Consider the following 15,458-nt stretch of genomic DNA (forward strand, 5'->3'; position numbering starts at 1 on the left):
CAGGACTTTTTTACAGGAGGACAAGTCCCTTAATACGTAACAAATAGAGTACATCCTTTCAGTGCAATACAAAATCTTCTGAACAGGAAAAGAGTTCACATGGTTGTTAATCTGTTCTTTTAAGTAAAATGACCAATGTATGCAATCAACAGAGATTCCACAGATGTCAAGACAATACTAACATGATAAGTTATATAAATGCATTAATACATAAATACATGATACACATGTAGAATGTATTAATTACTGTATTAACATTATTTACAGACTACATCCACCACTCACAGAAATACTTTACTTGGTATTTGTAAACTAATTACAGAGAAAGATAGCAACTTTTTGAAATATTTATAAAAGTAGCAAATACCTGAAGTACTCACAGCAGTGGAGTAAGGGGTATGAGCTCCTGTGTTTTCAGCCCAGCAGCCACAACCATAAAGAGCTGCCTAAGGAAAGAAATGCATTTTTCATAAATTTAAGTAGACAAGGATTGGGGTTTGTTCCCTTCCCTTAAAAAACAAAACAAAATGAAAAAAACCTCCAACACTAAAAAACCTAAAAACAACAAAAAAAGACACCCAAGAAAAATCCAAGTATTAATCCAGAAGATAGTAAGAAAATTGTAACAGTCAAAATTGCACTTCCAATTCATTTTGCTACCTCTTCTTTCACTATTCTTCAGAAATTATTATCATAGATGCTTGGTATTCTAACGTAACTTTACAGAAAATGAGGGTACAGATATCAAAAGACAAAATAATTCCAGTTGTTCCCTATTATAAAGTCCCTTTCACACTGCTATTCCAAAAGAAAATCTTAAATATATTTCAAAAGAGAACTGGTTTTGGGACAGTGGCCAAAGTTAACCAGCAATACAGCTGGTACAGCAATGGAGTATGATATTTCTGATGAACCTCAAAATTCCCCCATCTAACAATGATAAGGAATCCCTATACCTGAAGTGTTCCTTTAATTCCTTTGTCACTTTCACCAATTCACAAGATCATTTAAAAATTAATAGCTTCCCTAAATACTGATGAAAATCATATTTAAAAACACACTAAGAATTTAAGAGACTATTTGTGGTATAAAGGAGGTATTTAAGCGCGACAAATTAACTCATTAATAGCTCTGGCAAAAGGTAACTAACTACAGAACAACTTCTTACCTATCAATGTTTTATAACGCTGATGGAGGACACTAAAAATTTGTATTCCAATGCAGTGAAAATGCCTTCAGAGATAAATGGGAAGGAAGGGAGAACATCTGTGTGCTATCACAGCTCTTGCTTAGTGTCACAATTGCTGAACAATCATTGCCAACTGAAAAGGTATAATCACCTGACCAACTCTTCCAGGATGCTTTAGTGCTAAACCTCCACTGGAGACAGCAGCAGCAACATTTCCTTCTTGGTCAACAACAACTGCACCAACTGTATCCAATGTTCCTGAGTCATTCTCCTGCAGGATACACAAACAGAAACAACTACTAAAAATAGTATATTAAAGTCAGATGATACTTCTTAGGAGTGTGCAAACTAACGTGCACAAAATCAAGTGACGGGCCAATCAACAAAATGACTTTGTTATCATGCATATTGTACCAATCGTGCTGCCAAAAATCTTCCCAAAATGCTCTCTTGCCTCAGACAGGACCTGAAGAAAACTTATCTGGAAACATGGTGATAAACATCTCAGAACTCATCCTATGCTTAGATTACCTGCCTTTTCTCAGAAAAGTGCCAAAAATGCTGTTTTCTTAGTGGCAGGCACTTGTCCACTAAGAAATGATTCAGCAACTCATTCCAAAGGTGCCTTATCAAAAGGCCTTTCCCAAAAGCTTCAAGGCAGCATTTTCAGAGACACTGATCTTTAAAGCTATGTATGATTCAAAAAAAAAAAAAAAAAAAATCCACAAGAAGCAACTTACCAGTAAAGAGAAAATTCTGATATCCTGAGACAATAATTAGAAGCCTTGAGAAGAAATCTACCCCAGGACAGATTCTTTTTCCCAGACCTGCTCTCAGTTCAGTAATCTTTAGTAGCTTCCTGGTTGAAACAAATCACCCTTCACTCCTTCTGGGTCACTAGAAAAGTGTCCTTACTTCCATTGCTTCTGAGTCAGATTTGCTCCCCTAGGAGCAGGGGTCTTCCAGCATTCATTCCTGATGTGAGCTCTCTGCCTGCTGTCTCACAAACACTTCACCCTGGATCCTTCCTTCCTCTCCCCATTTCACAATACATCACATTGTCATTCTAAGAGAAAAAGCCCTTTTCCCCTCTCTGCCTAATCTTGCCCCAGATTCCTGTCTCTGCAAAACCCAGGGCAAGGCACTCTGACTTCATGCCTAATCACATGCTTTTGATGTGACACAGCATGCAGGGTACATAAAAGAAAATGGATAAATAAAACTGATACATCATCCATCACATACTCCAAAGACGAACGCTGCTGTTGCACAAGCCCTCAAGCCTTTAGCTACTCAATCTTTCCTTTACAAAAACTCACCTGTGTTAAAAAAAAAAAAATCTTACATAAAGTTATCCTGTGGCATTATTTGCTGGGGTATTAAGCTGTTCATGTAAAAGCATATTTTCTGGACTAGGATGCAGAGGGAGGAAATAAAAAAAAAAAAAAAAAATACACCCAACTATTCAACTTCAAACTATCAAGTTTTCATCATTACTTAAAATTTCCTTGGGCATACAACATGATTTATCAGGTAGAATTCTTAGTAAACTCATGCTGATGATACTCTGACCACACTTAATTTAAGAGATAATACTTGAGTTAATACTGTACCAGTCTTAAAAGGAAAAATATGCAATGCAGCACTACAGTGTTCTGCAGTATCCAAGCAACTGGAACTCCTAATCAGGAGTGTCATCCTTGGCTTTTATCCAGAGTAAGTTTCCTCTCTTCACCTACATCTAGATCTTCCGGAACAAGTTCTACACTCAGAGGCTGGCACTAACCATATTCAATATCAAAACAAACAGACGCATGTCCTAACAATAAAGCAGAATAACTGCTTAAAGAGAGGTGAAAAAATATAGATTTAGGGTCTCAGCTGGCATTGAGAAGAAGAGTAAATTGAAAAGCAGAGGAAGGTAAAAACCTGGATCAGGGAGGGTAGGAGAAGGAGAGGCAAAAGGAATTTTGAGGACTGGAGCAAAGGGGATAAGAGGAAGTTCCCATCCAAGTTGTAAAGATAAAAGAAAATGAAGGAACCTTTCCTTAAATTCTCATGGGCAAACGTATTTCACAAATCCCAGGAGTGCCAGTCACAACATAATTCAGGTATTATTAATCCAGTTAGATCCAGCCAGCAGAGCAGGCTGTTCACTGGAGGTGTTGACTCCCATCCTCAGAGGTTTTCAAGATCAGTATGGATAAAGCTCTTCCCAACATGAATTTTCCTATGATCCTATGATTTCTATATAGAGAAGAACGACTAATCTGATGCAGGTTTTGTTGTCCACCCCCCGCCCCCCTTTTATCAAAGGAAATTATATCCATAACAAAAAACTTGATTAATAGACAAGTACAGATATGAAAATCAAGCCCGTCAAAGTTAGGAAATGCCAGAATTAAGGCCACCTGTGTAATCTTAATTCATATTAAATCAAACACTTGGGGCTTCCATAATGAACAGAAGGATGAGGCTCAGTGTGGATCAGTATGTTTTCCATATCATCTGACAGCAAAAAAAAAAAATGCTTGCAACCTTCTTTGCAGCATCTGTAAAACTATTTGCTCAATCTGCCATCCATCTTCCACTTCAGCTCTCACATGCATAAAATATTTGCCTTCAGTAGTTAATAATCTCTTTTTCTAAAAGATATTTTAATCAAAAAACCACAAGCATTTATAAGTATATGTTGCATGGAAATGTTCTTCACCATTATTTCCTTTAAAAAAAGATCTCTCCTATCACTACTTGCTGTCAATTCAGTGGTATAGTTTGCTTGCTTTGGTTTATTTTATTTTTAGATGGGGCAACTTAGGAGGCTGGAAACCTTTCCTGAGGGAAGTTGTTTTTTTTTAAACCTGGCCCACACAACCTTCTGCAGGAAATCATTGTCACCAAAGCAAAGGAATTCCATATTTTCCTTCTCAGTAATATAAGTTCGGGGATTTTTGTGATCAGAAAAAGAATCACTGCTGATGCTATATTTACTTTTACTTAACTAACTGAAAACCAGTGAGGACCAGTTCTGTTCTATATCCAACGGGAAAAATATGTTGTCAAAAATAGGTCTAGAATAGATCTATGTTTGCTCCCATTTCAACGTTACAGACTTCACACACTTATGGGTGACACCATAAATCAATTATACAGTTCAGTACTAAAAGTCTTCTATATAGGTAAACTGTACTGACAACCCTATTAATTTCTGAACCAGTGAATGAAGAAGAATTCATCACAATTTAACCAAGGTATTCCCTGTACTTCTTCATACAAAAAGGCATTATGAACCTGAGGAGTTCCAGGAAGAATGCACCTGGTGAGAGGACTTTCAATGTCACACATTTCATTTCTTCAAACCATACGAATGCTGAAAAATGCAGTCTCCTTTCAAGCTAATATCAGGACCATCAATAGAAATATGTTAAACACAACAATTCATATAGTCTAAAGTAAGCCCAAACTCCATATGGGGTCCAACAGGGACTAAAGAAGATCCAGCTTGCTTCTCCTTAGCTTATTATGTATTTGATTCATTAATTTAGCATCTTAGATTTCAAAATTTTGCAAGTTGATTATTACTCGGTGATATCTGTTAAAAAAATCCATATCTGACTTCAGCTAATAAGTTATATGAACAAGTCCATTGCAAAAGCCATTTGTGGGGTTTAACAATGTAGTATTGCAACCTAAAAATAATCTGTTATGTAGTTAATATTTTACATGGAAACAACAGAACATCAATGTGAAAAGTAAGACCTCACAATACTTAATTAATTTGCTCCTTGCAGAGGAAAGGAAGTTAATTTTATGAAATCATGGACCAAATAGTCAAACTTAGCTAAGAACATGCACACAAAGCAGGAAGATGCTCATGCGCACAAATTCAGAGTTCTATCAAGTATTTTAGAAATCTCATCCTTCCCTTCTGCTGCACATAAAAAAAATCCCATAAATAGTCATAATTTTACAAGCCCCTAAGGAAGGAACTGAGAGTTTAGGAAAGTTTTACCCAGTGCCAGCTGAAAGATATCTACACAGAGGGCCTTTTCCCTCTCAACTTGAGATTGTTCTGAAATTCCATGAAAAGTAATTCCCATTAAATCTCATCTCTGAGTATCATAACTGACAAAATGCAAAGTGAACTAGATTGAAGCAACTGACATCTATATGCTATACCCAACAATCCATACAATTAAATAGGATTTTCTATTTTAGTATATTCAGATTAAGTAGATTCCGCTAAAAATATGGGGGTTGTACAGTATTATCCTACTCAAGGCGAACAGGGAAACACATAAATCTTGTAGTATGTCCGATGTTAAACCCCCTTACAGATCAAGTGGGAACAGAGAGGAGCACAACAGTGGATAGCATTATCTAGAAAATAATGTATCAACAATTAACATATTTTGGTATTTTAAAATCTCAGATTTAAGGTGTTCTTGATGGAGCACTTCTGTTGATTACAGCAGTACTTAATAAGGTGAGAGGCAATATTTTAAGCAACATTTTATTTATTAAAGTATTTTAAAGAAATACTTCTAAATTCATCTAAGTCAAAGGAAAATGTCACTATTCTATGAGCACTGGGACCATTTCATACATAATACTAATTTCTAGAAATGTTTTCCTCTAGGGCAACTGGCAGCATAGTATGATGCACTCTCACAGCAATCTAATCTTGACAGAGTATGCAGAATTGGTGCAACATTCATATGTTTGAAAAGGGGCAGTTACAATCTAATCCTACAAAGCTCAAAAAACAGCCCTAGCCTTTCCAGTTCAGTGGTTGGGTTGGTGTGTAAACAGAACATTTTGTCTAATCTCCATGTTCAAGATGAGGGAAATATTTTATATGTATTCCACAGATGAGTTTTGTTTTCCTTTTTTCTTTTAACTGGAATGGATGAAAAGTATTTAAGTTTCTTTTCCCATATGAAATGGATTTTGAAGTATATTTTGGAAGTCTAAAAAGTATTATCATCAAAGACCATTTCAGCATGGATGTGGGACAGAAAATTTCTTTTTTAAGGAAAAGGAAATACATAAAATTAAAATTCCTGTTCATACTGCAAGAATAAGTAAGGCAGACACTAGGATTGCCATAGTTGACTGGTACACTTACAATTACCTTCACACAGCCATGAAAAATTAGATTTGAGGAAAAAGTGATTAAAATTCACCATGTAAAATGGGAATGATGCACATTGCTATGCATTGATTGTTGCTCACCCAATCTTTTCAAGCTGGAACTGACTAAAAGTTCACATGGTACATTCAAGATGATCAACGATAAAAACTATAATGTACAAAATACTTCAGAGAAGTAATTTTTTTTTCTGTTGAACAGATGTATTTTTCTTTTCTAAATACATTCAGTGTTATTGTCTCAATACAGTAGCTGAAGAATATGAAACCGCTGATTCCATACATGTAATTCAAACTCTTGTACACATACTTCAGCATGTAAGTTAAATGAGATAAAAATCAAATTAGTTTTAATAAACCTCAAACTAAATAATCCTATTGATAAATAACTAGCCTATAAAAATAACTTATAAATACTAACCTATGAAAAAATTCATATGCACTGGAAATTCTTAGTGCCACTTATTCAAATCAAGGAGAGGGCAACAACTCTTACAAGTAACTTCAGCACAGCTGTAAAAAGAGTTTGTAATAGCAGAAGACAAATTAAAAACAGGGCTTTTAGCCAAATTCTACTAAGCTATTTTCAATGCCAATTTCCTCTGTAGAAGACAGGTTACCAGTAAGAAGACAAATATTTACTTCTGATGTTTACTGGTGCTTGAGGTGAGAACTTCAGAATAGCATCTGGCTGAATTAACACATCATAGTCAGCCCCCCTAGGAATATGTTTAGTTAATTCACACCCAAACAAAAATGATTTCTTAACCATGTAAATCAATATATAACTCACTACAGCTTAAAAAAAAAAATGTTTCACTTTTCACACCTTCAAAAGTCAGTGAAGTTATTAATGGATCTTCATGTGTGCAATCACATAACCCTCTACAAATCCTACATTGGATAAACAATGAAAAATACAGCAAAGAGAAAATCCCATTTACTCCAGAAATAAAAGTCTTTTAATAAGTTACACTGCCTAGTTTTTCCATACAATCTTTATTAAATTTAAACAGCCTCTCATTCTTTTTGAGCTTGGTATAATTTAACTTTTATTGAAATGTAATTTTTAAAACTCTGTTTATTTTTCACTGGTGAAACTTATTTATCAGCAGCTAAAATTTCCAAGTAATTTCAGCCTTTTTTGGTCTGCAATACTATCTCTTCACATAGGCCTTTTAGTTCTCATTTCCATTCAAATTCAATTTGTTAACATCCTTTCTACCTAGCTCTTCTACCAACTTCTAAAATTTCATAGACAAAAAAATGACCAGAATTTATAACAACTGTGCAGCACTGGCAACAGAGACACAGAATTTAAGCTGCAGCATAGGGTTGAAGCAGGTGAGTCAAATTAGACAGTAAACCAGCTATGAAGTCCTGCTGAAAGGGACAGGTCTGCAGCTCCAGAGAAGTATTGCAAATTAAAAAATTAAATGAGTATTTATCAATTTAAGCTTAACTTCCACAAGAAGATTAAATTATAATTATTCAAGTATTTAAAAGGTTTTTAAACATTTATTTTTAAGCTTTTTATGAGAGTTCAGCTTTGACAGTATGAGTTTAAGGATGGCATATCATGTACCTCATCCTTGCTAAATGGTCCTTTTCTAATAGCTTAGAGAGAATTCGACTTCTTTTTTTTTTAAAGAATTTGCTCTTGTAGAATTTAGTTTTTCATTTTTATTTCATTTTTGAAAACTAAACTTCCTGTAAGGCTACAATTATCTTGCACTCTGTGGATAACACAAGCAGTCCACATTGTTAGCATGGTGTTGTTTTCACCCCCCTGCTCTATGGACAGGATGTGCCCAGAAAGTTGACAAAACCATTGTGTTATGTTACTGGATTACTTACCGGTGAGTAGAGAGCTCTATTTGATCACCTTCTTTACCTACCACCATTGGCCTTTGGGGGTCTCCCACAAGCGCTGCACATGACTCTGGAGCCCTTGAAATTTCAAATTGCAGGTCGGTAAGCTCATGCATTGGCATATATTTCAAGCATTGACTTGCCCCTTATTACATGAACAACAATACTGTACAGAGACCTCTCCTCCCTCAGTTACATTGTAATGCCATTATTTCCACAAGGAGGTACCTGAAGTCCTGTAAACAGGAAAAGTTTTAAATTAAAAACTAACTTTCCCCCCCTCTGTCCTTAGTTTCTTTACAGGTCTTATCTCCTTGTAAACAGAAAAATTAGCACCCTGCTAGGGAAAACTTCTTATCTAAGAACACAGAAGAAAAATGCATATTTGCATTTGCACGGACTACAGAGAATAAACTTTTTTGACAGTTCTCTTGGCTTTATACATTATTTACATCAACATATGCACCTACATAAGGCAGTGGTCAGTCAGCTTACCAAAGCAAAGAGAAATGGCCAATGTGAAAGTCAACAGGCCCTAAATAAAGGATAGGCATTTAATGAGGTATACTTCGATTTTCAGCAGTAAATCCTGTGATTGACATACTCAAATGGCAACAAAGGCTCTAAATTCAAACTAAGAGTGAGGGGAACAGAGGGAATCCTAGTAGTTTTGTAGTACAAGTAATATGGGCCAGGTCAATGCTAGATGCATGCACAGATGCACATGTTTACCTACCTGATATTTCAAATTTCACCAATTCCAGCTCCATAATGCAGTGCACTCAGGAAACATTAAAAAGTGGGAAACAGTGACAGAGATTCCAAGCTAAAGAAAATGTTTCAGTAAATAATTATCTGTGTTTACATGTCATTATTTCCAGTTCAAAATGAGCAAAATATTTTTCATAGCACAAACAAGATACAAAGTGATCGTTTGGTTTTCAAATAGCAAGGCAAAAAATTTTAATTGCACTAAGTTATCATTTTATCATCTAAACTTTAGGATGGTCAAAGAGAAGTGGCTTCTGATGCTACATTAAGTCTCATCATATACGACATGAAATTTATTAGCAATCAGCTGTAAGTTTAGGATGACACAATGAAATTTTAAACAGGAACTAACCTTTTCATTTGATTGTCTTCTTTTCTTTAGTTGAATGAGATCTGTTTCCACCTTTTCAGCCAACTCCAGCTTCCTCTTGTTCCTCTTAAAAGCTGCTAAACTAAACCCTATAAAAATAGTTCAAAAGCATTTAACTAAGTAAAATCTACTTAATTTAAACAAATACTGATAAATTGACATTTTGGAAGCCTCATTCCCCACATCCTTACTGACACAAAAAGCATCGATAAAAAAGCCAACAATTAAGTATTTAAGTTTCAGTACAAGATGTTTACATCTTTTCCCAAGTGAGAAAGTTCTACTATTGTTAAACAACAGTGATGGGTAAAATATCTAGCAGAAACACGTTGCTGAACACATATGGAAGCTATGTTGGTCTAAACATCTCCGTTTGGCAAGGAAGCAGTGCTGCGCAGAAGAGAACGGAATAAGTGGCTTGTGTTAAAATTATTGTTTTTGACTGATGACAAGTAAATAGATACCATGTGAGCTCATTCTGATAGCCATAAAATTAGGCTACTATTTTATTACCTTAATTGCATATCTGTATGTTTACCCATATATTTAAAGCCACACAATAGTCTAGCAATATTTTTATGTTCCATAATCAACACAGTATAAAGACCACCTAGGTCTTGCAAAGACAAATATGTATTTTCCACATCTAAGTCCCTCATTCAGAAAGGAAGTGTTCTCTGAAGTGGAGTAAAAAAAAAAAATTGTCATGCTTAAGAGACCAAAATGATATGTTCCCATTTTAGAAGTTTCAGTTCATGAAAAAATTGCAGATATTGACATATTTAGTTTAAACTAGTTTTATTATCCACAGATATTTTTTTTTTTAACATCCTCTTTGAAATATAGAAAAAAGAGGAGGGGGAAAATGTCTTCTGTCACTTGTTTAGTCATGCAAATCAAGCTATTAGGAGGGCAGAAGTATACACAGGTAAGTCACTAATTCAATGGAAGTTAAAAAGCACAGGTTTCCTATTTAATCTATAAGCCTTAAAAACTGTAATTTTAAATGAAATTCTGAATACAGCTACATCACTATTATTCAGAAAAGTGGAACAGCTGCAAGAACAGTCTATGAATAAAATCAATATTGCAGAGCCAACAGAACACAAAGCTTTCATTTACAATTCTCAAAGTACACAGACAGTGAGCATTTTACTTCTTTGAAACTTCCCCATGCAGGTGCCAAAATCACCTAGCGAACCCTCCTTTAAACCTGTGTTTAAGTACATAAAACTGGACCTTAAACCACCACAGTTATTCAAGTATATAACCTAAAAGTAATGAGAAAGCTGGCATTTCTCTCCAAAACCCTAATGAATACCAGTTTTTAAAAACTGTACATACATATTAATCTGCCATCACCAAGAAAGGAACTCTTTCCATCATACAGAGCTAATTAATGGAGCTACTTTGGACAACACATTGCTATGTTTGAAATGAGGTCCAAGAGGTAAAAACCAAACACTTGATAAGGGGGAGAAGGCAAGGAATCATTTTCATCTAGTGCTAATTGGAGGTGGGGAGAAACAAACAGAAAAACCTCACACAGATCAAGAATTTGTTAAACAGAAGTGTCCCAAAATAAACCAAGCCAGCATGTCGTTTTTAACAGAATTTTTAAACAGGAGAACTTGTAAGCTGACATGACTTCAATAAATACAACAAACACCTATGGGCAGAGCCACAATATAGGTGAGTAAGAATGGTGCCTGGCCTTGGTACTCATCAAAAGTAGGTATTACATGTGTATAATCATGCCTAAACCCGTTATCTGCTGCTGCCACTGCCCCCCGCCAGTTCAGAAAAAAGCTATAGCAGCAAGACAAATACAAGGGTGCAGGAGCCCACACATAAAAACCTGAACAGAAGTTTTCCTTGTATTCCCAGATCTAATGCTAGTGGTGTCCTGAAACCTTCTGCAATATTTGCATATTGACCAGTTCAAATATATGCACAAAGTTCACATCCAAACTACAGGACACATGGGCTAGTTCCAAGCTGCCCTGTCAGCTACTCAGAGTGCTGATTATATGGCCTCTCAGCATCACCACTCCAACTATACCTTGGTTCTTATTTCTGCTGCCATTTTTTACACAACATATGAAATTGTCAAAGCTTAACAGAGATGCTCCATTCACTGAAGTCCCCAGTCTCTAGCTAAGCCATTAAGCAATTTTCAGATTTTACCTTGTGCTTTAAGATTCTATTTGTCTTCGCAAAACAAGAAAAAAACCTGAAGATTTGCTTTCAAGGATCAAATGGTTCACAGTAGTTTCTTATCTGCATTAATTCAAAGTGGTACCAGCAAGCTAGGAAACACAGGGCAGCAAACAGGTCGTTATTAACAAAGCAGCATAGATTTTTACTAGGCAATAAGAAACACTAAGTATGAAATTAGGCTAAGGATGTGCCACCTTGTCCATGTGGACAGAATGGATGACTACCCTACAAAGCAATGATTTTGGCTAACAAAAAGCATGGTGCTTAGTCCTCAGGTGTCAGAAATAGTTTCAGTTCCTGGGCACCCCAACTGCCTTTCAACTGTCTGCTGGGGTAAAGATTTATCGTGCATTTTCTTTCTTTTCCTACTTTGCTAGTCTTATATGTGGAAGAAGTGGTGCAGTGCATCAAGGACTCTTTAACTGGATGATCAGATGTCTAGTGCCCCAGGAGATGCTGTGGCATGCATTTTTTGCATATCTTAGGCCCTGTCAGACAGATGAAGAAAGTTTTCTAGTAACATAGAATGATGTAGGTTGGAATGGATCTTAGGAGGTCATGTAGTCCAACATCCTAGGAAAAGCAAGTCCAGTTCAAAAGGGCTGCACAGGAACTTGTCAAGTTTTCAACACCTCCAAGGATGGAGATTTCACAACCCTTCTGGGCCCCTGTTCCAATATTTGACCAACCTCACGTTAAAAATTATATATATATTTTTTTTAATTAGTCAAAATCTCACATATTTTAATGTATGTCAGTCCTCTCTCATCCTATCCCTGTGCAGACACCACCACACCTAAGTAATATAACACTTAAATGCACAAACACGGAACAGTCTAGGTTAAGGAAGCTAGCACACTTACCTAGTAAAATACACAAACTCCCAGCCTCCTTCATCAAAATATCTACCAAACTTAAACATCAGCTCCTATTGTGACAGATACTGTAACACTTGTCATGCTGAAAGTTCATACTGTTATACTAGAGAGAGATATTAGAGAGGTGCCTGTCATGGTTCTGTTCTTCCAGATTACATAATTGTGATCAGAAACAACTGAGTCTGTTGGGAGGAGTGGGGGCTCAGGAAGTTCTTTTTCAGGGGTGAAGGACGGTAGTTTTTTAATATCATGCCTCCCTTCCCAGAGTTATTTATATGAATTAATGTAGTAATTCAATCATTCTCAAGTTTTATTCAGATGAGTATGAAATGTCATACCTTTCCATACTGTGAGGGGGGAAAAAAAGACTATTCGGAGTTCCCTTAGAGTGGGAATTCTCGCACTCAAGCTACATTCAGTTTCAGAATAGTTATTAGGATTAACTTTCATCTGAAAGTTGAAGATTTTGTTTTAGCAATGACTGATTAATAACTGCCTTTCAGTGTTTAGGGAAAATAACTTTTATCAGCAATTATCAATTCCTCTGAGCAAGGTGAAACAGCTAATACCTCCAAAGCGACCAAAAAAATTGTGAAATAAAGTATCAGTTTGTAAAAGAAAACCTAGCATTTAATTTTCTCCTCTGACATAGATTTATGCCAACTTCAGATGATCAGTTAAAAATAAAATATCTTGAATTTTAAATTTTACTTTTTTCTTCCCCAAAAGGGAATAAAGACTAATAGGCAAGTGCAAGGCTGGCTGCTCTCAGTTTATTCCTGCCTTTGCAATGTTCTATCTGTGTAAAACCACTACAAATGCCATTAAACCGGTTAGTACTCTGGTTGCTTTGTCTGGCTTTACTAGTGAGAGAAGAAACTAGAAAACACAGCTATGCTTCACAATAAACAAACATATGGAAGATTAAATTAGTTTTCTGAAAACAACCTGTAAGTTTGGTCCTTGACAAAGAATACGTTATGGTATTTTAAGTCCAATAAAACATTTTATGAATTAAAAAGTAAATTCCAGGATTCAAATGCGCTTCGTTAATGATGCACACATAACATGGAAAAATAACCCCCTGAAAAATTATTTTGAAAATAAGCGCTATATACAGAAGGAAAATGCCTACACACAGTTTAAGTTCATAACTCATACTAAAACTAAAACAAAAACTCAACTTTGTGGTGCAAGGACGCCAAGAAATTTCATTTGTCCTAAATGACAGTACAAAAACCACTCTCACCTTCTCCAACAAGACAGCATATTCCAAGCTTGAGAAGAGTAAAAGGACACAACACAGTGTTGAAGACAGGCATGTTTTCCTAAAACGAATGCAATATAGCTACATCAGCTTGATGTTGCCTGGGCCAAGGAGAAAGGGAAGTAAGAGAGGTAGAGCTTATTGACTGAGAAGGGGAGGAAGCTAGAAAAAAAGAGAAGGGAGTAGATGGAATTTTAATTTGAAAAATTCTTGGAGCTATTCTTGTTGCAATCTATGGAAAGGTAATTAATACAACATCCTTTGATTTTGCTCAAGAATTTAAAAGTTTAGATGCAAACAAAATATGTGTTCAGATAAAAGCCCCTGACAATTACTATCCTACACAGTAATAGCATGTAAGCTCAGACTCATTCTTAAAAGAACTCGGAAGCCACAGAGTACAACCAGCCGTTCTGTTTTGCTTTCTCATTTATGTACATACTGTCATAAATAAAACTACTTCAGAGCTGCTGGAAGAGGAAGGGGAAAAAAGAACAAAAAACCCTACAGCTTTACAAAACGACTGTCTGTTAGTGTTTAAACTCCATGCTCAGGCCTCATCCAGATTAAAGACATATAACAACTGACAAGAGAAGCATATTAGAACTAGATTATTACTAAAAGCTCAGGACTTCAGTCTCACAGTTATGGTATTTATCAGATATCCCTGCAATGCAGCATGGGCTGCCTCTTTAAGATTAAATAATCTTCAGGGACCTGAAAACGTCTTCCCAGTTCTCCACATACTCCCTTCAACCCCACAAGGCACTGACAGGAGCTATCCACAGGTACTCTGTACTCAAATATACAGTATTTGGGGTCTAACTGGGCTAGGTGGTGGAAGGACTGGGTGGAACACTTGGTCACGGTGGTGTTGTAGAAGTCAATACAAGCGTAAGAAGGCTCAGGGGCCGAGCACAGAACACGTGGAAGTAGCTCCTGCTCAACACCACTTGCCTGCATGAGAGGTTGGTATTAGTGGATGTGGTGTCAGAGTGTGTGCTTAATAATATGATTAGTATTATTATCTATAAAAGCAGAAGAAAAATCTTACAGGCACATCTTGCACAAAGTTAAGACTGTTACAGATACTCCTGTTTTCCAAAGGTTCCAATGTTACTGGGTACCCTGATGAGACAGGGCCACGAGACCTTCACTACATAATTATTAGCACAGATCCATCTCCCACATTATCATGGTTAGACAATAAATACAGCTTTTATACAGGCTTTTTACATTGTTCTCACCCCTTAAAGAGATGAGAAAGTAATTTTCAGCAAGCAGGTCAGTGGAAGAAAAAAAAAGAGATCATTGGTCTCTGAGTCAGTTCAGAGATGTCATCTGTGTGCCACTTGTTTGCTGTAAAACTTCCACATCATTTACCCATCTCTTGTACTAATCCTGTTGGCACTCTGACAGTCTGATCATTCCCGTAACTCCTTTTACCGTTACACTATGTACAACTAAAAATGTAGCCAAAACTGTTGACATTTCTATTATATAATGATACAGTGACTAAGTAAATGAAAGACAACTGCATTCCCCATTCTACATAGCTCTTCAGAACTTTTTCTTAGTCACTCTTCACAGCCCATTAGAAATGATCCAGAGAGTAGAGGTAAGAAAAAATTATTACAGAAAAAATTAAATTGTCCTATTCATGGAGTCCTTGAAACTACTGAATTGTACATACAGAATAAATTGCAAGATTAAGGCACTTTTTTTTTAAAAAAAAAAAAA

The 15,458-nt window shown here is 36.0% G+C and overlaps 1 protein-coding gene across 4 annotated transcripts in view; it reads right to left on the bottom strand.

The window, feature by feature from the left end:
- TASP1 (taspase 1) overlaps positions 1–15,458 on the bottom strand; it is an 87,159-nt gene that overhangs the window by 43,077 nt on the left and 28,624 nt on the right. For all 4 annotated transcript variants that reach the window (XM_074916969.1, XM_074916783.1, XM_074916688.1 and 1 more), the window contains 3 exons: positions 9,336–9,442; positions 1,341–1,460; positions 368–446 (listed from right to left, as the gene is read on the bottom strand). In XM_074916969.1, coding sequence (XP_074773070.1) covers positions 368–446; positions 1,341–1,460; positions 9,336–9,442 — 306 coding nt within the window. The remainder of the gene's footprint in view (positions 1–367; positions 447–1,340; positions 1,461–9,335; positions 9,443–15,458) is intronic.

The sequence above is a fragment of the Athene noctua genome, chromosome 1 (assembly GCF_965140245.1).
Source record: "Athene noctua chromosome 1, bAthNoc1.hap1.1, whole genome shotgun sequence".
NCBI classification, from domain to species: Eukaryota; Metazoa; Chordata; class Aves; order Strigiformes; family Strigidae; genus Athene; species Athene noctua.